The sequence below is a fragment of the Portunus trituberculatus genome, chromosome 27 (genome assembly GCF_017591435.1).
Source record: "Portunus trituberculatus isolate SZX2019 chromosome 27, ASM1759143v1, whole genome shotgun sequence".
In the NCBI taxonomy this organism is placed as follows: Eukaryota; Metazoa; Arthropoda; class Malacostraca; order Decapoda; family Portunidae; genus Portunus; species Portunus trituberculatus.
This window is the reverse complement of record NC_059281.1, coordinates 13539902-13563978: the sequence shown is the minus strand read 5'-3', so window position 1 is coordinate 13563978 and position 24077 is coordinate 13539902. Positions and strand designations below refer to the sequence as shown.

The following is a 24077-nucleotide window of genomic DNA, read 5'->3' as shown; positions in this document are numbered from 1 at the left end:
ATACATGGACAAAACTTCATGGTCTTGGGAGTATCCAAGTGATGAAGAGAAGGGAAGAGTAATGAGTGTTGCCTTCAGAATGCAAAACAAGTTATCTATCTATTGGCCAGAATCACGGTAACTATAGTGAACAAATAATAAATGCCTAGAAAATAATTGAATGTAGGATAAATGGTAGTAATGATAACAAAAGAATGATAATAATAGATTAATAAATATCCCGTACTTGCATTAAATGGCGTACAGTAGTTATTGTAAAAGTCTTACCAATGCACGTTTCTGAAGCCCCTTTGATGTGATGATGTTTTAATACCGTGAGTGAAGGCACCTCAGTGTTACCCCTGCTGTAACATAGTAATTTCTGGAAAAGTGCATCGACTAGATAAGGTTTCCCGTTTTGAATGATAATAATAAATCAATGCAACACAACTTACAAATACGATCAATACGAAAGAAAAAAAAAAAAGAACAAAAACAGGAGGGTGGGAGCTTTTCAATATATTTACCCATAGCAATGTTCAGATTCAGTGAGGACAGCGGCAGCGAGCGAGCAGTAACATTAACAAACCGCACCCTCATTGCATCACCGGAAAAGCCACACCACCTCTATTAAGTCACAAATATATCTTGAAAGTCTCGAAAACAGTACTATATCTTTTCCCACTAATACCTTTGAACATCAATCTGCATTTATTTGAATTTCCACGAGCATCACATGTAGAAGTGAAGAGCAGGGATAAAAAAGGAAATAACAGAGAGCGAGCGAGAGAGTGATAAGATAAGGCGTGATAACCCAGAGTCACAGCGGAGGTTGACGCAGCCCTGCCCTCCACGCCTTGCCAGTGTAACGTAAGGGCTATTACGAGGTGTAGTGTTGTGTCCCTCGTGATGTGAGGACGTGGGGTATCTAGTAGTGATAATTTCCCTTCCCCATGAGTTGTATGAGGTGTGGGGAGTCACGGAATGGTGAAAATTCAGTGTACAGTGGTTGGCAAGAGGGTGGTCAGTGTGGTCAGAGTAGGGCGCCTTTCTGTCATAGTAGAGTTTGCTTGGTGGTGGCTGGCGAGGTTTCAGTTCATGGTATGTAATATTGTGGTGGTTTCGAAAGGTCCATTGCTTAAGTGGTGTAAGTGGTGAAGCTCTTGAAGTTGTACGAGTCAGGTTTATCTCGATCATACAGCAGCAACATCCAGTTTTACCTAACTTCTTTTACTTAGAAATGACGGTGATGATTGCAACAACTTTATTCTGTTTAATTGAGGTGCATTTTAGTTATTACCATGTAACCTTTTTTTTTTTCCACATTTATCAAATTAATTGATCCTACCATACGATCGTGCCAAGATAACGCACCATGCAATAAACTTTTCTTCTTCTGTTTCATGAATACATCTTCGAGAAATCATCCTCAGCTAAAAAATATTGCCCAAACCGTAACTGGTAACATAAGTTGAAAGTACACAAGTCATTTTTATATTTACACACACAAATAAATGTATTAAGTTCCCACGCGTACTGAAAACTGATAGGGAAAATGAATTACACCCACAGGTACGGTTCTTTTTCCCAATAGTGATACATAAGTGAAGGATGGAATGTACGATATATGAGTCACACCTGCCAGTCACCACGGAGCTGAATGTGTACTATTGAGTATCGCTTTGCTGACACGTGGGAGAGAGTGAAGAAACTCCTCCCGGCAAAATAGCAACATAACTTGTGTTTGCTGTGTGTGCATCTAGTGAGCGGGTGCATGGCGTGTCTCCAGACGCTGATAAGGAGACGTGATGCAGTGGGGTTCCGGAACGCGTGTGATGGCTGTGTAGGTTAAAGGAAGTATTAGATGAATGCAAGCTTACTGTTAGTCCATCTACAGATTCAGTGAACAGTAGTAAGTTAAATGCAGTGATCCGAGTCGTACGCTGCCTGAGCCACGGGGGACTGTGACGGGCGGGATGGAGACCTGTGTGCCACGGGGTTTGAAGTGCGCTGCATGTGCGTGAAGGTTGCGCAGGGCCGGTGGTGAGTGCATTACAATACGGCGAGAGAAGTGAAAGACATCCTCAACTATGGCTGATTTGCCTCCACCGCCTCCACCACCTCCAGAAGATTATGATCTGGATGACGGCCTGCCACCGCCTCCACCGCCCCCACCTGATTATGACGACGACCTCCCGCCGCCGCCGCCGCCTCCACCTCTCTCTCTACCCTCCGTCTGCCCCGAGGAGCCGCTGCCGCCACCCGAACCGGATTATGATCTCTGTGATTCTCCTTTGAGTGGTTTCCAGCTGCAGGTGAACCATGGTGTGGAGAACCTGCCCCCTCCACCCCCACCCGATCCCCACGACGCGGTGGTGGGGATGGACGACTTCAGTGAACTCAACATTTACAACGATTTTCAGCGTAAGTTGATTTGTGTTTCGTATTGTTTCGATGGGGGTGAGTTTACTATAAGATTATGCATTCCAAGTGTTTTTTTTTTTAACTAATACTATAACTGCATCCTTGAAAATATCAATAACTTCCACTTGAACTTGTGAAAATTTGTTAAGATAAGACGCTATAAATAATTCAGAATGCCCACAGTTTCAATTAAGTAAAGTGCATTTAGTCCATGTAGGGAACTGTAGGAGTGTAATAAGCCATACACGTTAGGAAGGTAGAGGAGCGGCAGGTAAGCAAGTGAGGGGATGAGGTAAAGGGCGTGGCAGGAAGGAGGTTTACTGTAGATGTGGGCGTGGGAGACTTGTTGGGGGAGAGGTGAGATGCCGGGGAGGGTCGTAATGAGGGTCTGAATGAGAGAGGCGTTCATATCAGTCAGCAGCACGTACGAGTGAGTGAGTGAGAGAGAAGCCCTCCTCAGTGGCCGTGTCTTCATGCATCTCACAGAACAGGACCACAAAAAGAGGAGTATTAAAAGCCGCCACTCCAGTCACAGCTCCTCAAACTCAACCATGGTGGGGGCCAGTAGCAGCAGTCGGTTGAGCATGGGCAGCGCCAGCAGCATGGGGCTATGGAGCCAAGGATCCGACACACCCACCAGGTCACTCCCTCGCAGGGCGTCTTCAGCGTCAGTGGCAGCGTATACTGAACCCTTCATGCTGACGGACGACGTGCAGGGCAGTCTGTACGGCACTATGAGCAAGGCGTCCAGGCAGCACAGGGATCGCCACCACAAGCAGCAGTCAGGTAAGTTGCACCGCCGCCAGATACACACTCCACGTGACATTAACAGCGGCACTCCTCATTATGAGCGGCAGTCAGGCGTAACGCATCACCCATTGTGAAGCGATGTCCCCGCGGCGGAGCAGGGGAAAAACAACATAATGCGTTATATATAATTTCTTTATAAACTTTTACTTCATGTTTAAAGAGAAGTGAAGATTGAATGATGCGTCCATGATGTTGTATTTGTAGATGATAACCATTTAGGCATTTCTTTCTAATGATAATTGATGCATAGATAATTAGATGATAGTCACGCTATGTGTGTGTGTGTGTGTGTGGCTTACTGGCTGACTGACAAACACTCCATTGTGTCCACCACCAGTGAACCCGTACGGCACAGTCCGTCGTCAGCCTGGCCAGCACTCCACCCACGACACCATGTACGCCACACACAAGTAAGTACCCGTCCCACCCTTCTCTCCATCCCACGCAGCACTCACCTAAATTAACACGCTGATGTATATTGGACACACACACACACACACACACACCACGCTGTACCTTCACACTGACCCTTCCCTCTCTCCCCCTCTTCATGCAGGCGGGAGAAACACGCCAAGCACCGCCCCAGTTTGTCAAGGTCATCTGTAACATCTGTAACATCCACCTCTATCACGTCGGGTCTTCCTTCTGTTTTCGACGACCCCCCGCGGCCTGTCCCCACCGAGCGCCCCATCCTGGAGAGGCTAAAGTACGCGCCCGGGGTGGACATCAGCGGCAGGTGAGGCGCTGAAGGTTGTTTGGTGTATTGCGGTGTGTGGAATTGGGTTGGTTTTATGATGCGCACTTTAATGAAGGGTGTGTGTGAGCTTGTGTGTTGTGTTGTTGTTGTTGGTGTGGTTGAGAGTGGTATAGTGGTTTTGTTAAGGTTGTTATTATTGTTCTCTCTCTTCCTGCTTTTCCTCATTCTTCATTTTCTTATGCATATACTCGTAGGTTTCATTTCGTTACGTTCTGCGAATTGAACCTTTAAAGAGAGAGAGAGAGAGAGAGAGAGAGAGAGAGAGAGAGAGAGAGAGAGAGAGAGAGGCTTAATTTACTACATGAGATGCGAGTCAGCACACACTTTCCACTAGATAATTAGTATTAGTAGAAGTGAATAATATAAAGTTCTGATAAAATATTTGCAACTGCATGAGGATCACGTAGAGGGAAAGGATTTTAAAAGAAGGTTGTGGACAGTGAACAGTAAAGGGACACACACACACACACACACACACACACACACACACACACACCCAGTAGCTCAGTAGTTAGAGCGCTGGCTTCACAAGCCAGAGGACAGGCAGAGGACCGGGGTTCGATTCCCCGGCCGGGTGGAGATATTTGGGTGTGTCTCCTTTCACGTGTAGCCCCTGTTCACCTAGCAGTGAGTAGGTACGGGATGTAAATCGAGGAGTTGTGACCTTGTTTTCCCGGTGTGTGGTGTGTGCCTGGTCTCAGGCCTATCCGAAGATCGGAAATAATGAGCTCTGAGCTCGTTCTGTAGGGTAACGTCTGGCTGTCTCGTCAGAGACTGCAGCAGATCAAACAGTGAAACACACACACACACACACACACACACTAGAATGCATTATATAAATTTAAAGGAACATGCGATACTTAAGTTGAAAAAAAAAATGGATGGGGGACATAATATCAAGGTTGACTCAGTACATAGGAACACACACACACAGCTCTTCCACCCACTTCCTCCGGGTGACAGGAAGAAGCCTCATTGGGTAGCGGTGCAAGGGAGTTGAAGGGACACACTGGCTGGCGGGCAGGAAGGAGGGGAAGGAGCTAGCGGTGACTAAGTATTATTTCGTGTTTTGTTCAATATAAGTTTTTCCCCGTCATTAGAGTATCAGGGAGCAATGTACCGCCTGTTATTGTGACGCACTGACGCTGTTTCATACACGCACAAACTCTCTCCGTGAATACAATGAAGAAGTAAAGGTTACACAAGACTGAGTGAAACAGGGTTCTTAAACATTAATACCTTAACTGTAATATCATTGTTTTTGTTTTGCCAACATCACTCTGGGTCAGTGTCATTAAATTGGAGTTCGTGATATTTTGTGGTTTGCAGAGAGAGAGAGAGAGAGAGAGAGAGAGAGAGAGAGACCCTCAAAACGCTAATTTCCGAAGTAATTGTAGGTACGTGGTGAAAGTACTTGACATAATAGAACAACGAAATGTTTAATAATACCATCATGCCACCAACAAACACCACAATGGAATGAGAGGATGGGATGTGGAAGTGCCACCAAAACTCCATTTCTTAGTTGTAAATGCCAAAAGACACAAATCTCCTAAAACTGCAGTACCCAAAAGATCCCCCATAGACGTCCATTTATTAAGACTGTAACACCATCATGATATCACACCATCTTTAGTTAGCACAATGGAATGAGAGAACAAGATGTGAAAATACCCAAAAAACACGCCCAATTCTGAGTTGTAAATGCCCAAAAGATGCATAACCCCTACAACTGCAAGTATCCAAAAGACACCCCATTTATCAAGACTGTAATACCATCAAGACTACCCTCTCCCTGTAGCAAGTACAATGAAATAAGTGAACGAAATGTGAAAGTACCCCAAAAAAATGTCTATTTCTGTGTTGTAAGTGCCCAAAAGATACACATCCCCTACAACTGCAAGCACCAAAAAGTCCCCACAAGGACATCCATTAATTAAGACTGTAAGTGCCCAGAAGCCGCCCATTTCCTGCAAAGTGGGCGTGGGCGCGGGGCGATGCTCACGTGTTGGGTGTTTGTTTACAGTTGAAGGGTTGGGTCGAAGGCGGTGACTAATGTAATAATGCGACTGAACAATGTGATTTACACCTTCCTGTGAACCCCCACCAGTGTCACGAAGGTAAGGAAGGGAGTGTCGGTTGTCAGGAATCAAGGGGACGCTAAAAAATGAAGGAAATACACCATAACTTCACGTGAATTAAGGTTTTTTTATTTCTTCCTTCCTCCTGGACGCTTGTCACTTGATTATGGATGCATTGGTGTGCTTCTAGTGTCCCGCATCGTGTTTTTACTGTGTTTATCCCTAGGGTGTGTGTTTTAGGTGCTTGCTTGTACTATTTTACTCATCTCGGGTTAGTATTGTGAGAATGACGCCCTTTGACCTAAAACTGCGGGTGAAATCTGGTCGTCTCGCTAAAATGTATAGGGTTGTTTAAGATGACGCCAAGATAATCAAGGAAATACTAAGAAAACTGGCCAAATATCACAGTTTTTATTTTATTCTTGTCTATCTCTGTCTCTGGTATGATAGATGTGGTGTTAGTATTTATCTTGACGTGTTTTTGGCCCTTGTCTGGTGTTTTCAGTTTTGCTTATCTGAAGCTCGTGTTGTGAGGACGCCGCTCTTAAACATGTAACCCGGAACGAAATGCGCTTGTGTTACTTCAATGTGGGGATCTATTTAAGACTTTGTTTACCATGCAGTATTGCTTATTTATTGTATTTTATTTTTTTATATTTATTTATTTATTTTTTTTTTTGTGTGTGTCCAGATTTTCCTTTTCCTTTTTTTCTTAGTATTGAGTTTACTTTTTTATGATTTATTTATATACTTAACTGTGTGTGTGTGTGTGTGTGTGTGTGTGTCCAGATTTTCCTCCTCCTTTTTTTTCTTAGTAACAGAAATTTACTTTTTTATCATTTATTTATACACTTAACTTTTTTGTGTGTGTTCATTGAATGGAGTTAGGCATCAGTAAATGTGTACTGTGTTAGCCTGTTCATTGGGATTATCTTTTTAATATCAGATAAACTCACTTCCCCACAAAACATGAGATAAGTTAATTTCCTCCCAATCTTTTGATAAAACATTATACTTGAGATTATCATTGAATATTAGATACCTAAGTTAATTTTCTCTCAAGCTTTTGATAAGGCAGTGTACCAAATCATATATTCAAGTACTTATATAAAGCTAACTCACAATGTGGCGTATTGAAACAATCTATAAAGAGACACACATGCAAGGCGTCCAGGGAAGGAAACCACATATTTTCAGAAATGAAGGATCAAGTCATTCTCTCTCTCTCTCTCTCTCTCTCTCTCTCTCTCTCTCTCTCTCTCTCTCTCTCTCTCTCTCTCTCTCTCTCTTTCTTTTGTTGTTTCCTCTTTCTTGTCTTATGCATTTCCACCTGTTTATCTCAGTCCTTCCTATCTTTTATCAGTCTGTGATTCCTTTTGCTTTTTATCCTTATCTCTCTTGCTCATACCATATTGTTCCTCACCCTTCCACCTGCTTCTTTGTTACTTTTCTTCCTCTATCGGATCTTTTCTTCTTCGTTATGTAGTTTAGTAATGTAAAATAAGAATGATGAGCACAGTTATGATATACTGTAAGTCCCTCTCTGATCCCCAACAGTAGCAACATGTCTGGAGAACGTGTGACCATCAGTGATGCCCTGAGCAATGTGGATGTGCTGGATGACCTACCTCTGCCGGACCAGCAGCCGGTCATCGAGGCACAACCATGCTCGGTCGTCTACATCGCCAACTTCGATACGAATTTCGAGGACCGCATGGCCTACGTGACGGGCGTGGCCAAGTACATGGAGGAGGCAGCCACTCACGCTGAGCTGGTGTGTATTTGTTTGCTCTGTTTACAGGGAAGGTGTTATGCTGGTACTCTTGTCTGTACTGTACTAGATATGTTGTCATCTCACTCTTTAGGGTAGGAGCTATGGTGGTAATCTGTTAAGTATTTCGCTGTAATGCCTTTCTGTCTATATATCAGTTCAGTAATTCCATATAGGGTGTGGTGGCCCAGACAATGCACCACACACTCATATACACTTCATTCTTTGCCTATTGTAGATATTCCTCTCTCTCTCTCTCTCTCTCTCTCTCTCTCTCTCTCTCTCTCTCTCTCTCTCTCTCTCTCTCTTTTTAGTTGTATTCAGGCAAGGAGTTATGCTTGTGCTATTGTGTTGTGCTCCATCGCTATATCTACTGATGATACAACAATATACCCATCCCAGTCTTTAGTTGTGACATGCAAAGAAAGAATTATGCTGGTACTGTCACAGGTGTCTCATTTCCCTTATAGGTATTGAAGATATTCCTCCATATCTCTCTTAGCTGTCACCTATTTTTGTCTCCTTATCAGCGAACCATTTCCTGGAGCTGGTAAAAGGATCCGATACCTTACACTAGTTACTTTATTATGTAAACTCATCTAAATAGCATTTCTCATAGCATGGTGATCTTAGAGATGGTTCATGCCAGATGCTATTTTCTTGTTAAAGTATGAAGTGTTTTATGTGGATTGGAACCTCTAAATGAACATTTATATAAGGTGTTCATCTGTGTATGTTCACAGGAAATGCCTCTGTGTTTGGTGTCTGACCTATGAATCACTGATAAAAGAATGGACTTGACAGTTAAGCAGCTGTAATGTAATGTAGCTTTGTGCATTTAACCTTTAAGCAACGGCTGATGTAGTGGATGGTATCTTAGGGCTGTGACAGTGATGCATGGGTACACCAGACAATTTTCACACTTTAAATCAAAGGGAAGCAGGAGAGAAATATTTTGAACATTACTTTTATTTGTATTTTACCTAAAAAATGAATTTAATCTCACTATTATTTACTAATAATTACTAATACTTATACTAACACAAATTTCAAATGATTTTTTGTAATGGGTATTTCATTGCCTTACCAGTTTATTTCAAATTCTGAGTTTTCCTGTGATTTGTTTCCTTTTAACAAGTAGAGAAGAACATTTTATTAATTTGTTTTCTCTAGTTGGTACAGAACAGATTTTTATTGGTATATTTTCCTTAGTTAGTACAGAACAAGGCATTATTGATTTGTATTGTTTGATTGGTCAGAACAAACTACTGGAGGAGGGAGAGCAGCATGCTGTGATGCTGTACACGTGGCGGTGCTGCTCCAGGGCCATCCCGCAGCCCAAGTCCAACGAGCAGCCCAACCGTGTGGAGATCTATGAGAAGACTGTGCGGGTCCTCTCCGATGAAGTGAAGAAGCTTACCAAGTTCATGAATTTCCAGGTGGGTTGAGTTGACTTCAGATCCCAAGAAAGTAAGGGAAGCTGTGGGGCCTAATGATAACAAATAATAGTAAACAGCTTATTTACAGCTTATTGCATTATAGACTGAAAATATACAGTGAGTTGGGGTGAAAGAAAACTGGAAAGAGCACTTTGCTATGCCATGCACTAAGCTGCTGCTGATGATGATGATGGACTGATAATCTGTCTCCCTGCAGCGTAAGGCCATTGACGTGTTCTGCACTCAAGTGAAGCGGCTGTGTCACCAGGAGAAGAGGAAGGACTTTGTGTCGGAGGCCTACCTGCTCACCCTGGGGAAGTTCATCAACATGTTTGCTGTGTTGGATGAACTCAAGAACATGAAGTCTAGTGTCAAAAATGATTACTCCACCTACAGGAGGTGAGTGGTGTGTGGTGTGTGGTGTGTGGTGCTTAGTGTTGTGTCTCATTCCAAATATCTAATGTCATAGGATTGCTTGTTCTTTTCATAATAAGCCCATAAGGTTTTATTTATTCATATTTACTTATTTTTATTTGTTTTGCTAAAATTATTAAAGGTTATTATGTTACCTTAACACCTTCAGTACTGAGATACATTTTTACCTTGAATTTTCGATGTGTTTAGACAATTTTATTTACATTAGGAAGAGTCTAGGAAGGTCAAAAGTTTAGTGGCCAGAGTCTTCACTATTTTAATCCCCACATGAGTTTCTGAAGCTGTGTAAAATCACCAAATAGTAAGCAGAATAAATATGAAAATGTGTCATGGTACTGAAGGTGGTTAATTTTGCAAGGTCTTGTTAATTTTGTAGGAGGTTGTTATGGTGCATTGCAGTGATTATATTTTTCTTTTAGATATTCCTTTTTTTTTTTTTTTTTTTATTTATTTTTTTTTTACTCAAGTTCAAGGTTATGATGGTTTATTTTTGTATACCACCTAGAGCAGTAAGAGTAAGGTGAGAGTGAGGCATTAGGACTAACTATCATGTTCCGTGCAGAGCTGCTCAATTCCTGAAGGTGATGAGTGACACCCAGAGCCTGCAAGAGTCCCAGAATCTCTCCATGTTCCTGGCCACACAGAACAAGATCCGGGACACACTCAAGGAGAAGCTCACTGCAATACCCTCCTATGAAGACCTTCTGTGTAAGCTACTCAGCCTGTGATATTGTGAAGCCTGCTGTGTCTCTTAGGCAGTGTTCTTGGCTGGATTATGTCATGATGGCAAAAAATCAAAGGAATATGCAGTTGAATGAGTTTATGAATAAGTTGTAGATTGAAATTAACTAGATTTATTTATTTTTATATTTTTTTCATGTTATCAATTCTTGTATTTTTTGGTGGAGTTTCATGAAACATTTATCTATACACATTATGTATTCACAAATTTGAACAGGACAAAACTAATTCACTAGCAATATCATAAACACATAAGTCAAACATTCATGCACTGGACTTGAACTATTCAGTCCCTTGCTTTCATTTTCTGTCTTGACAAATACTGTTAGTTGTGACAAGTGTCCTGACCAGCACTGTTCTGTGGCACACCAGGTGACGTGGTGAACATCTCCATGCACATGTTTGAGAACCGAATGTACCTCACGCCCAAGGAGAAGCACATGCTTGTCAAGGTGATGGGCTTTGGCCTCTTCCTAGTGGACTCAGAAATCTGCAACATCAACAAGCTGGACCAGAAGAAGAAGATCAAGCTGGATAAGATTGACAAAATTTTCAAGGTAATTAATGCAATAGATGTTTGAACATCAGATGTCAGATGTCTTCCTGTGTGTGGAAGCTTGGATTCTCACCAAATTATATTATTGCCAAAGATCACAATAGAGAAGACATGTATGTTTTTATAGTTAACATACAAGATCCTATTACCCATTAGCTATCTCATCTAGGTAATACTAACAGATGAATCAATTTACTCAAAATTTGTCAGAGAACACAACAATCTATCTCACAAAATGCTCAAGGCCTTAATGTCACCTCTTTGTTGCACAGAACCTGGAGGTGGTGCCACTGTTTGGAGACATGCAGATAGCTCCCTTCAACTACATCAAGCGCAGCAAGAACTTTGACTCCAAGATGTGGCCAATGTGCAGTGCCTCCTCCATCAGTCCCCAGGCAGACCTCATGTGCCACCTTCCTCGCATCAGAGACGAACACATCAAGTACATCTCGGAGCTGGCCCGGTACAGCAACGAGGTGAGGCTGCTTAGGTAGTGGATGGAGAGATTGGTGAAGCTACTGAATGCCACCAAAAGCAGCTACAACTTAGTGATAATTTGTTTATGGATTAGACTTGTAGACATGAACAAGCCTTTATTTATTATTTCACTTAGTATTTTTCTGCTTATGGAGTGGATGGAAATGCCACCAACTGCAACTTAGTGATTATATTTATTTATGGATTAGAATACTAGACATGAACAAGCCTTTATTTATTATTTCACTTAGTATTTTCTTTCCGCCTTCTATCAAGGAGCTAAAAGTATGAGTAGGTGAACAGCGACTACAAATATAGACTGACATCTTTTTCCCATCCCAGGTCATCACCACGTTCAAGGAGACAGCGAGGACAGATGCCGAAAACAAGGACATCGCAGATCTGGCTCTCCGTGGGCTGCAGTTCCTGAGTGAGTGGACCAGCGTGGTGACGGAACTGTACTCCTGGAAGCTGCTCCACCCCACCGATCACCATTCCAACAACCACTGCCCTGCTGATGCTGAGGAGTATGAGAGGGTGAGTTGTGAGGAACCTGGACAGAGTTGTGTATGGTTTCCCAGGTGTAGTGTGGAAGCCACGGCTTCCACAAGCTGGATATGGTCATGATGTTCTATGTAAAGTACCTTAAGTATTAACTTTAAATGAATCAGCTTCATGTCAAAAATTAGCACAAGGGGTGAATAGCCCGTTTCCAAAACATTATACACGTACAATGCATCGTTATCGAGTTATTTGTAAAAAATAGCGTGACAGAGCCTCTGAAAACGTTAGTAAATTTGCTAACAGATTGAAGTTCTTTTGCAAAATATTTCTAGAGATTGACAATGATACAAACTTGAGGTTTCTTAGATATTTTCTTGCCCATGTTTAGCTTCAATTATAGATAAAGAGAAAGATCAGAAAAGAAAAAGAAATAAAAAGAAATCCCTGCTGTCAGTATCCTCAACACCTAAAAAGGAAAAGAAAAGAGGAAAACAGTGTCATTCCCCGTAACACCTCTGTCTTCCCTCCCTCTCCCTTACCAGGCAACCCGCTACAACTACACCAACGAGGAGAAATTTGCGCTGATTGAGGTCATCGCCATGATCAAGGGACTGCAGGTGCTGATGGCTCGCATGGAGGTCGTCTTCCTTGACTCCATCCGACGCAACATCTACCAGGAGCTGCAGGACTTTGTGCAGCTCACTCTCAGGGACCCTCTACGCAAGGCCATCAAGAACAAGAAGGAGCTGCTTAGGACGTGAGTAATACAGGGCGGGGAACTGTGAAACCAACTAACAAGATTTACGTTCAGAGTAGGGAACTAGACCAGGGAAGAGGAACTATGAAAACACCTAACTTTACAAGATTTACATGCAGAGTTATGAATTAAACCAGGGAAAGGGAACTGTGAAACCAGCTAACTTAAGGAGGTTTATGTGCAGAGTAGGGAACTAGACCAGGGCAGTGGTAGTGCATTGTGGTGAGAAGAGAAAGAGGTAAAGGAGAGGGAAGGTTGTTTGCAGTAGTGGTGCATTGTGGTGACTAAGAGGTGTGTTGGTATTTGCTCAGGATCCTAGTGTCAGTGCGGGAGACCTCTGCTGACTGGCTGAAGGGTGTGGAGCCCCCTGAGGATCCTGCTCTGAAGGGCAAGAAGGATCCTGACAATGGCTTTGAGATTAAGGTCATGAGGAGGAATGTGGGTGAGTTTTGCCAGTCACTCTGCCTTGTTCCATTTATCACCATTAACACTCATGACTCCATTGTTGCTGGTTCACTCACTACTGTGTGTTGTTATTATTTCCCCTGCCATCTTTTTCTCTTGTAACTTTCATTTTAGTGTCACATTTTCCTCAGGTATAACATATTATCACTTTATTTTGTGTGTGTGTGTGTGTGTGTGTGTGTGTGTGTGTGTGTGTGTGTGTGTGTGTGTGTGTGTGTGTGTGTGTGTGTGCATGGCAGGTCCATCATCCACCCAGCTGTACATGGTGCGCACAATGCTGGAGTCACTCATCTCGGACAAGTCTGGCGGCAAGAAGACGCTGAGGAAAGAGCTGGATGGTCAACACCTCTGCCAGATCGATGAATTCCACAAGACCTCCTTCTTCTGGACCTACCTCATCAACTTCAGTGGTAGGCAAACATTGAGCTTTCTCTCACTAAACTATATAAACTCATTCTGTGTTTTAAGACTCCTTATTGATTAATTTGTTGGTGCATTCTGGTTTGTGTATCATAATGTGTCAGTATTCTATTTTTCCTTTCCTCTCTCCAACACCACAGAGACCTTACAGTATTGCTGCGACCTGTCCCAGCTGTGGTACCGAGAGTTCTACCTGGAGATGACCATGGGACGCAGGATACAGGTGAGAATGGCTATGAAACTTTTGTCCATCATCATTTCACCTCAAATAGATGTAGTCGTCCCAACACTTGTTCTGCGTGTCCTTTTGTCTCATGTCATTTGGTTCGCTTCTTTGCTTTCTAGTTGGACCACAGTAGGCATGCAGGGATAAAAAAAGTGTGTGTGTGTGTGTGTGTGTGTGTGTGTGTGTGTGTGTGTGTGTGTGTGTGTGTGTGTATTTGTGTATGTGTGTAAATTGCAGTTACAAGTTGTTTATCAAATTATGTATGTTACTGCTTGTTGGTTAAGAGAGAGAGAGAGAGAGAGAGAGAGAGAGAGAGAGAGAGAGAGAGAGAGCACAATATACTGCTTAGATATTTTCTGCCCTAATTGATTAATCAGACTGAGAATGTATGAGTGAACAGATTTCCGGCAGTGATTGAAGAGACTGACAGTTTGTGCTCGAGCTGACAATGCAGTGAAGTTATCAGAGGCTGCCCTTGTATTTGTAAGGAAAATCCACTAAATATTTGTGCCAAAGAATTAGTGATTACCTCTAAGAAAGATGTGGAAGCATGTGAGTGTGAGTGTGTGTCTGAATGAGGTGAATGAGATAATCAGTAGTGCCTGAACCGGAGCTTGTATGAGTCCACAGTGTGCTGGTGTGTCTTCCTCTGTGCTATACATGTGTGGTCCCTTGTCAGTATGGCGGTGGTAGCGCCGTGCCCTGGTGACTGTAGGGTGTAGGGCATCTGTGTGATGTTGGTGGTACTGTCTATGTTCCCTGTAGTGTTGAGGTAAGTGTTTAGTGTCCATCCAACGTCTGTGTGTGTGTATTGCCGCCCTGGTGCCAGTGACTCCTCCATATTCTCACTCAGTACAATCCATTTGACTCAAGCGTAAAGAAGTGAATAAAAAAAGAAGTAATAAATTAAACCAATAAAATTTGTTTTGTGGGTTTTTAGTGGAAGTCTAAAATTGACTTTTTTGGAACATATTTGATGTGTTTAGGAGAGTGCTATATATGAATCCTGTTTGTTTGTTATCATTTTGTATGTGTTGCAGTGTAAATCATTTTATTGTGTTACAGTTCATGTTTTATTATGTGTGAGGACCAACAGCTCACAATTCACACTTGCTGCCAGACTCTACTAATAATCTGTACCAGAGGAAATAATATCTCTAAAAAAAATAAGATCGCTTAAATGCGTTTTGACTGTCATTTGTGTAATTACTGAAAGGTTATAACTTGCTGGTGTGTTCTGTCTCTCTCAGTGTTCATTGCATACACTACATTGACTAATGTCATCTAGTCTTACAATGAACAAGACACTTGAAGGAGATTGTCATTTGAATTGTACGCTTGTGGCGTCTGGCAGTACAGTGCAGTGAGTATTGACTACTCCCCATTGCTGTTGATGTTCTGTAGATATTTTAGATGATACATTACTTGCTTCTTGTGTTCATAAGAAAGTTTATTAATTCTGAAACTGTTTCATTTTAGACAATTTTGCTGATAAACTTTGTCAAGTACAGTTTTCTCATAAATCTTTCATCACAAGGCTTGAAAAGAAAGAGATATTGTTACTATTCTCAACCAGACATTTTTTTTTGCCTTCCTCAAAGTGTTTTTTACTCTCTCCATGTTATGCATCAAAAAAAAAAAAAAAAAAAGTTTTCCTGAACCACTCAAACTTTTTAATGTGGCTTTTATGATGACAACACCACTACAACAAGTTGATGACTCTGATGTATGTATATGTGTGTATCACCTGCCACTCCCCTGGATACCTTGATCTCTGTTACTGGTCTGGCTGGTGCACTGGGCCGTCCCTAGACGTGCACGGTGGAGCACCAGCACAATGACGAGTGCACAGACCTGGTGGTGATGGAGAAACGTATCCAGGTACCCCCTTCTGTCTCCTTCTTTCCCTCTGTCTTTGTTTATCACTCTGCGTCTGTCTCTCCCTGCTCTTTGTTCTCCTCGTGCTACCTCTTTGGTTTTTCTGCTTGTGTTGCCTGCTGCATGCCTTGGTTTGTCCTGTAATTAAAACAACAGAAATTAGTTTACATCCCCCAGTATTGTGTTGGCCCCTTTATTACTCTTACTCTGGTCTGTAATGGTGGTGGTGGTGGTGGTGGCAGCCGGACATTCCTCCCTCAGGGGATGTCCGCTGCCCTGGGGTCTGTAGACTGTCTGTGTGTGAACACCCCCTTACATTCGTGTCCTACAACAGGTACACTCTGCACACATGTCCTTCACTTGTTGTGTTGGAGAGAAGTCAGTAGTGTGCATCCTTAGGTGACACAAATTTGGTTGTGTTATCCATTTACGTACTATATAATTATTTTCTGTCACTCCATGTGATTGGATTGGGTAGTATGGTGTTCATTACATGTGAGTGTTATTTGTGTAGGGGTGATAGTGATAACTTGTAACATGCTGTTGTTCATCTTTGATTATTCTTGTTCTTGTTATTACCAAGGGGTGTCAGCTTGGTGTGGAAACAGACAGATATGCGATGCACACATTTATGTTAGCATTATCATTAGACTACAGCTCATTTCACAGTTTAGTAGTAAGTGTTTGGAGGAAGTTCCCAGCTCATTGCCTGTATCCATTAGGTGCTGATAGAGGACAGAGACATTCCAGCATGTATAGCAAACAGCCAGTCACGCGTGACAACAAAAACAGCAACAGCAACAAATACATTATTACTGTTGTTTTGATTGTATGTAATATCATATTTTTTTTTTTTTGCCAACATTGCTGTGCAGTGCATTAGTGTTTATTGTGCAGCATTCCTAGAGGCTTTTTGACCACAGTGCTCATGTGATTTGTCTTGTCTGCCACATCCACCCGGCTGACTGAGACTGACACACTGTACGTCCTGATACCCTTGATTGATTTCTTGGTCCTGTGCCTCTATTGTTTACAAGTCGTTTCTTGTCCTCGTCTTGCTTTGGCTGAAGCAAAGAGCCTCTTGGTGCTCCCATGAGTCTTAGAGCTCAAGGAGTGCTTCTCTCTGTCATGTTTTTTTTTTTTATCTCATTCAACTCTCTGTTCTTATTCTGAGCCTCACTGAGACACTCACAGCTTTCCTCTTTCAAGAAATACAACTTTCACCAGGACATGTTACAGGATTGCCTGGGCATGGCCTTAGAATACTCAAAACTAAGCAGATTACCAGCAAAGTTGCACAAGACATGTTTTTTTGTTATTTTTGTCACTTACATGTCGTTATTTTTTTCTGGGGAGTGTGATGGCTTTTGGCTTAAAGGAAAGGGCTTGGGTCAGTTTGTTGGGAAGTGATCTCGTCCTCCTCTGTGGTTCCTTGGTTATGTGTGCATAATTTTCACAGGTTGCTTGGGAATATATTATAGTAGAAAATGTATCTATGCTTTTTTTTTGTGTTTCGTTGAGTTTCTGATTGATTTTATTTTGTATTATTTGATGATTTTATAATTTATTTTTAATGTGCTTAGTCATTTTTTATTTATTGCTTGAGTGAGGTGTGGGTGATTTGTAAACTTTGTCACTGATGAAATGTATTGCTTTTATTGGTTTTTATGTCAAATATTTGATTTATTATTGTTTTTTTTATTAATTAATTGATTTTGTTATTTTATTTTTTATTTATTTTATTTTATTTTATTTATTTATTTATTTAATTTTTTTTTTTCAGTTTGTCTTGTTAATTTTTAGTTCAGTGTTTGATTTGCTGATGGGCTTTTGTGGTTATTAATTTTAAGTTTATCGTTTTAAGTTTTTGGATTCTTTACTTTGTTTTATTAGTTTTAGATATTTTTTAATTGAAATTTTTTAGGATAGATTCATTCTTAAACCTTTGCCAGATGATCATTCAGGAAATTGCATTACATTATGTAACTTGTATTCAATTCCTAGTTTCTTTTTAGTTTTCAGATTTAGATATTTTGTATTGGCTTATCCTAATAATTATTTTGCTTTGTTCAATTATTTATGTAGCCCACATATTTTTGTATTGCTTTTATATCATTTTATCATTCCTGAATTGCTGAGGAAAAGAAAAATATGGGTTGTTAGGTCACATGTGGGTAAACACTGAGGTGTGTATTGGTAAACTTTCCTTGTGACTCTGTGGGCAGCTGTATAGACACAAAGCTTGCTTTTTGCTGCTCCAGAAAAAATAATGTGAAATATTTGCTCCTGGAAAGCATCACTGATCTCATCATCATGTATCATTTCTGTATTTATAGTAAAAAATTATCCCCCCCCCCAAATTAACTCCAGATAGGTTTTAGAGAAGTCAAGATATTTTCAAGAGGTACGGTACATTAAGATTTAGAAGTTTTAGAGACCCAGGTTTATTTCTATGTTGTGACTATTCAGGATTTTTTTTTTAGGGGGGTTGTTGGAGGTGGGGATGGGGGATATTAGTTGATAAATCCCATACAAGAATGGACCTACAACTAATATGTCAGAAGAGCAGGAGTGGTTAGTGAAGGGAATCAGCTGAGGATGTCACTGTTATTTGATATCCTGAGACACAAAGACTCCCCAATCACAGGCGGTGTTCATTGATTCCCAGACCGTGAGGTGTTAGGTCAAGCACTGTGTGGGGTATGTAGGTCTGAGATGACTGGTCTTGTTGTTTTCTTCCTCCTGTAGAGTAGAAGAAATCTTTGCCTTCCTCTTCTGATATTTGGAAGAACTGAAAGCTTTTATGCAGCACGAGTAAGTAGTGTTGGCAGGGATGGCAGTATAGTAGTGTAGGAGAACATCTGTAACTCTTCAGTGTAGTTCTCTAGTAAATCTCTGTAGCTTGGTGTGTGAGGCATTTCAGATTGTAGTTGAGAGGAGTAGTTCTGTCTTTGTATCTGAAGGAATAGTTGTAGAGGAAGTTTATACTTGTTAAAGACTGTTTGTAGTGTGATGCGGGTATGTGTGTGTGTGTGTGTGGGGGGGGGTTGATGTAGGAAGGTGGTGGTGGTGATTGTGACTCTAGTAGTGGTTTAAAACTCCTATTTTTTGTAATTGATCTCAATTCTTGTTTTCTTTTCCATTTTCTTATGTTTTCAAGTTACTTTATACTCATGATTCCCAGTGACAAATGGCTTCTATGAGACATTTTTGTTCAAGCATACATACAAAAGGCAGGAAATTGTGGTGTTTTTGGTTCATGTGTAAGTCACTTCATGGGTAGAAAGTGGCTGTGGAGGTAGTCATCAGTGTGCTACAGATGACCCCTGTAAGGAAGCTTGTGTCCTCCATTGGTTAGCAGGAGTGTTTTTGAAATACACACAATACTTCACACATGCCTGCTGTTGGGAAGTCAGGACCTCATTGTTTTTTTTTGTTGTTTTTTCTTTAATAAATGTAAAAGTTTTTGTTTGCACTTAACATTTTGTTTTGTGTTGATTTTTTTCCAACTCACAAAGGAATAAATAAAATTGTGTGGTTTGAGGTGTGCATTGTAACAATTCCCAGTTGAAGATGGTGAGATAAAGACCTGTGTATTTGTGTGTGTGTGTGTGTTTATTTGTGAGTGCAGTGCTAGATGGGTGACACACAGGGCACACTGAGTGGGTGCTGGACAAACTTGAAGGTGCACTGTGCAGAATAGGAAACATTGGAAAGAGCAGTATGTTAACTTGATGTGTTTTGTAGTATGTAATGAATAGCTTTTGCTAGCTTAAAGATACCTGCTCCCAGCATTGAGCCTTTCTGTCAAGAGACTTAGAAACTTGTTGAGTTGTGTCTGCCAGAGTAACATTGTCAGTAGTCAGTTGTCTTGAGCACGAGAGTAAAGAGATGAGTCACTGAAGTGTTTAGACTTACTGTTATAAGAGTCTCTGCTGTCACAAACAGCAGCCTGTTGTTGTATCGTACATATTGGCATGTGCAGTGTGACTCAGTCATTTTATGTACAGTTTAGAAGTGAGCAGTGTTTTGAGGATTTTTGTTAGCAGTGTACTGCCTCTGCTTCTTCCAAGGGCTTGCTGATGGGAGTTAATGTGTTCAATAGTTTATGATTATTTATTGTATTTATATCCCCTTGAATTTGTGATAATATGAGAGTTGTGATTAAAACCTCTCCATTCCTATCCCTGGGCATAGGAAGACTGTCATGCTTGTAACACCTTAGTACTGGCTGTGTAGAGGCCAGGCACTCACTTTGTCTCTCACTGATTGATGCTGATTACTATGTGTAGTGTTGGGGGAACAGTTCCTTGTGGAGCATCAGAGTAGGTGTGGTAATGAGGGAGGGCTCACTTGTTAATTAGTCTCAGTGTAGAAGGGAGGGTGAATGGTATGGTGTGCTCTGGTAGTAGCAAGGAATTAGTCTGAAGTGAGCTTAGTGATGCCTTGTTGATGGCTCTCTGACTCATCCAGTTCCTCCTTCACTTACTCCTGCAGTTCCCCATCGAGATGTCAATGCCCTGGATCCTGACTGACCATATTCTACGCACCAAGGACGCTTCTATGATGGAGTGAGTCGGTCATTCTCGTCCTTGTTTCTCAATCTCTGTGTCTCTTTGCATGTGTGACTAAGTGAACGAGTGAGAGCTGCAGGCATATGTATACTAATTCTCACATGTGTTACAGGTGTGTGTTGTATCCACTGGACCTGTATAATGACAGTGCCTACTACGCCCTCACCCAGTTCCGTAAGCAGTTCCTGTATGATGAGATTGAGGCAGAGGTGAACCTGTGCTTTGACCAGTTTGTGTTCAAGCTATCCGAGCAAGTGTTTGCCTACTACAAACATCTGGCTGGCAGGTGGGTTAGTGTGTATGTTTGTGTTCATTACTGTTTGTACACTTCTTGTTAGGGTTGGGCATGAAAAAGAGATGATAAACTAAGGTTATGTTAAATACAAGACATCAACTATCATTCTGTTTACTTAATCTGGATGTCTTGAGGCATTTAGATTGAGGGAAGCAATGTCTGTGTAGCTGGATGATACAGTGAAGTAATGATAAAGATTCCTGAGTTTTACAGATATTGGAAGTTCTTGATTGTATTGACGATTGTGATACATTTATTGCTCTTTATTGGCCAGTTTTTTACTTGTAGTTTCAATAAAATGTAACTTTTAGTCATGATCACCAATTGGATTTTTTACTTTGCATTCATCTGTATTTTCTTGTTGTCTGTGTCTGTTTGGTGCAGCATTCTTCTGGACAAGCGTTTCCGCAGTGAGTGTAGCCAGCACAGCTTGAGGATCCACTACCCTCCAGCCAACAGGTGAGAAGTCTGTCCACTTTACCTGTTTTCTTCTGAGGTTTTAGCTTGCATCACCTGTGTTACATTCCTCTCATCCTTGGACTTCCCTCGCCAGGTATGAAACGCTCCTGAAGCAGAGGCATGTTCAGCTCCTGGGTCGCAGCATTGACCTTAACAAGTTGATCTGCCAGCGCATCAATGCCTCCATGCACAAATCCCTGGAAGTAGCCATTGCCCGCTTTGAAGGCGCAGACATCACCTCAGTTGTGGTGAGTTGCTGCTGTCAAGTTAACAGTCTTCCATCTTTTGTGTGTCAGCATAGACTTCATTGTCTTATGTCTTCTTCGCTCCATTTCATTGAGTTTGGTCATTGTGAGAAGTTATATTTTGATAATGCAAGAGAGAGAGAGAGAGAGAGAGAGAGAGAGAGAGAATGAACCCTTGGATGAGTTCCACAAATTTCTTTGTCCTTTCAGGAGCTGGAAGGCCTAATTGAGGTGAACAAGCTGACCCATAAGCTGTTGTCTCAGTTGCTGGTACTGGATGACTTTGATGCTCAGCTGCGGGAAGCCAACCACAACGTGCTGGCTCCCTACGGCAGGACCACACTGCATGTCTTCTGGGAGCTGAACTATGACTTTCTCCCCAACTACTGCTACAATGCTGCCACGGGAAGGTGAGTCAGTGAAGTGGTGGCCTCTTGAGTAGGACTTTTATGACATCATGTTGGGATCTTATTCATTAGATGGTGACTGCCTAGAGCCTCTCTTTAAAGTTACCCTCACCAAATGTTGCCCTCAGGTTTGTGAAGGCTGTGGTGACAACATTTGCTCAGCCGGTGCAGCGAGACAAGCCGCCCAACGTGGCGCCCTACATGGCTTGGGGCAGCAAGGCACTCAATGTTGCCTTTAATACCATCTTTAACCAATATTCAGGTATGGATGGAAGGACTCATCTTTTTTACCTGCTGTGTATTTTGTTGTAAAGATCCTGGTGTACTTATAAGATTTGAGTATGTATTTGTGCATTGTGTATCTATTTTGTTATTTTATTTTTTCTGTGCTATCTCACTTGTTTTGGAGATAATTTATGTGAAGCAAGGTTATCAGTCATCTTGCAACTTCTTATGTTCTGTTAGTTTGTTATTTTGCCTGTGTGTTTGTGTTTATATATCAAAACATTTATTTTCTCCTCACGATATTGTTAAATAGCATATCTTCTCATTTCAGCTCATAATACTACATGCACAGTTCAGTTTAATTTGAGATGTTACACTTTTTTTAACCTGAGATAACATTATGTGCTTTCTGTAAAAATATATACAATGCAGGATCCTGTGTTAGAGTTTTTAGGTAGGGATTGTAAAGGGAGGTACAGAGACTTCCGTCCACAGGATTCCTTGGGCCCCCACACTTGCGGTCCATTGTGCGTGTGCTGGGCTACCAAGGCATTGCTGTGGTCATGCAGGAGCTTCTGGAGATCATCAATTCCCTCATCCAGGGCAACATTCACCAGTTCACCAAGACTCTGCTACAAGCCATGCCCAAATTATGCAAGCTGCCCAGATATGACTATGGCTCCCCAGGTACTGTGCTTATAGGAGAGCTGGTGATGAGGTGATGAAGTGTTAGGGATGGGATAAGCTGTTGTAGGAATTGTAAGGTGTATGATGTGTGACGACCACTCGACCACTAAAATATAACTTGAATCTCATCCATATTACGTTATCCAGAAACGTGATGGAGTGGTAGGGATGCTGTTGTAGGAATTGTAAAGTGTATGACGTGTGACTTGCTGACCACTCGACCATTAAAATATAGCTGTAGTCTCATCCTTATTACCTCATCCAGAAACCTGATGGAGTGAGGGATGAGGCCTGCTGTTGTAGGCTTTGTGAAGTGTATGACAAGTATGATGTGGCCCACTCTACCACTAAAATATAGTTTTTTTCCCTTATTCCTTCATCTGGAAACTTGTCCCTTTGTCTCTCTCTAACTCCCTGTCCTGATGGTGGCATGCAGGTGTGCTGGGCTACTACCACGCCCAGCTCAATGACATCGTGCAGTACCCAGATGCCCGAGCTGATCTCTTCCACCATTTCCGGGAGCTGGGGAATGCCTTGCTCTTCTGCCTGTTGATAGAGCAGTCCCTCACCCTGGAGGAAGTGTGTGACCTCCTACAGGCGGCTCCATTCCAGAACATCTTGCCTAAGCCATTCTGTAAAGGTGAGCACTGGTGAGGATGTGTGGCTCTGGGATGCTAGGTTGAAACGAGATATAAACAAACATTTTTTTGGTGGGGAAAGAATTTTGTTTTTATAATCTGGAACTGTTTTGTATTTTTTGCAATATGATTTAATATATTGTATTATCTTTAAGTACCTATGTTATGAACCTTTATAAGATACAAATTATTATACGTACAATATCCTCTCAAGTTTCGTGTGTGTGTGTGTGTGTGTGTGTGTGTGTGTGTGTACATGTCCATGTGCATGCTTGTGTGTATGTGTCCTTTATCCTCACATCCTTTTCGTCATTGACAGAGGGAGAAAAGCCTGAGACCAAACAGAAGAGGCTGGAATCGAGGTATGCTCCCCTGCAGATCGTGGCCAACATAGAGAGACTGGGCACAGCTAAGGTGAGGCCTGGCAGGGCTTACCAACTTGTCCTGTTAAGTCATGTCATTTTGTTTACTGAATTTGATTATTCATTGATTTCTATGCCCTTATGTCTTTATGCTATGTAAGTTTTGAGGAAAGTTTTGGTTAGTTTCAGTCCAACAAGAACACTAACAGTGCAACAATGATAAGGAATTAGTATTACCAGATGTTTTGGAATGGTACAAGCACTAGGGTCTCCAAGAAGTTTGTGTTGTATTTTGTAGTTAGGAAGTCTGGAGCTAATGTTGAAATTTTTGCTGTGCTGCTACATATTGAATGATTTTGAAAGATCACATTTTGTATGCATGTCTTGTTGAATTTCTACAGCATTGACACCAACAATAAATACAGAGGTAGATATAGTGAACACATAGGAGCACCATGAAGTTAT

At 41.7% G+C, this 24077-nt stretch overlaps 1 protein-coding gene across 4 annotated transcripts in view; it reads left to right on the top strand.

Moving 5' to 3' along the window:
* Window positions 1-791: 791 nt before the first annotated feature.
* Window positions 792-24077, top strand: part of LOC123509371 (cytoplasmic FMR1-interacting protein-like) — a 27473-nt gene continuing 4187 nt past the window's right edge. Inside the window, exons 1-26 of one of the 4 annotated variants that reach the window (XM_045263638.1) lie at window positions 792-849; window positions 1877-2403; window positions 2890-3189; window positions 3551-3623; window positions 3770-3949; window positions 7609-7825; window positions 9082-9261; window positions 9479-9660; window positions 10259-10404; window positions 10810-10994; window positions 11266-11469; window positions 11813-12007; window positions 12517-12731; window positions 13043-13173; window positions 13436-13606; window positions 13757-13839; window positions 15655-15723; window positions 20218-20291; window positions 20407-20580; window positions 20974-21048; window positions 21143-21296; window positions 21504-21703; window positions 21829-21962; window positions 22421-22612; window positions 23049-23252; window positions 23570-23664. In XM_045263638.1, coding sequence (XP_045119573.1) covers window positions 2070-2403; window positions 2890-3189; window positions 3551-3623; window positions 3770-3949; window positions 7609-7825; window positions 9082-9261; window positions 9479-9660; window positions 10259-10404; window positions 10810-10994; window positions 11266-11469; window positions 11813-12007; window positions 12517-12731; window positions 13043-13173; window positions 13436-13606; window positions 13757-13839; window positions 15655-15723; window positions 20218-20291; window positions 20407-20580; window positions 20974-21048; window positions 21143-21296; window positions 21504-21703; window positions 21829-21962; window positions 22421-22612; window positions 23049-23252; window positions 23570-23664 — 4167 coding nt within the window. In that variant the 5' untranslated portion in view covers window positions 792-849; window positions 1877-2069. Of the gene's footprint in view, window positions 891-1535; window positions 2404-2889; window positions 3190-3550; window positions 3624-3769; window positions 3950-5944; window positions 6091-7608; window positions 7826-9081; window positions 9262-9478; window positions 9661-10258; window positions 10405-10809; window positions 10995-11265; window positions 11470-11812; window positions 12008-12516; window positions 12732-13042; window positions 13174-13435; window positions 13607-13756; window positions 13840-15654; window positions 15724-20217; window positions 20292-20406; window positions 20581-20973; window positions 21049-21142; window positions 21297-21503; window positions 21704-21828; window positions 21963-22420; window positions 22613-23048; window positions 23253-23569; window positions 23665-24077 lie in introns of those variants that run through there. The other 3 variants (XM_045263637.1, XM_045263639.1, XM_045263640.1) reach the window with 3 other exon arrangements.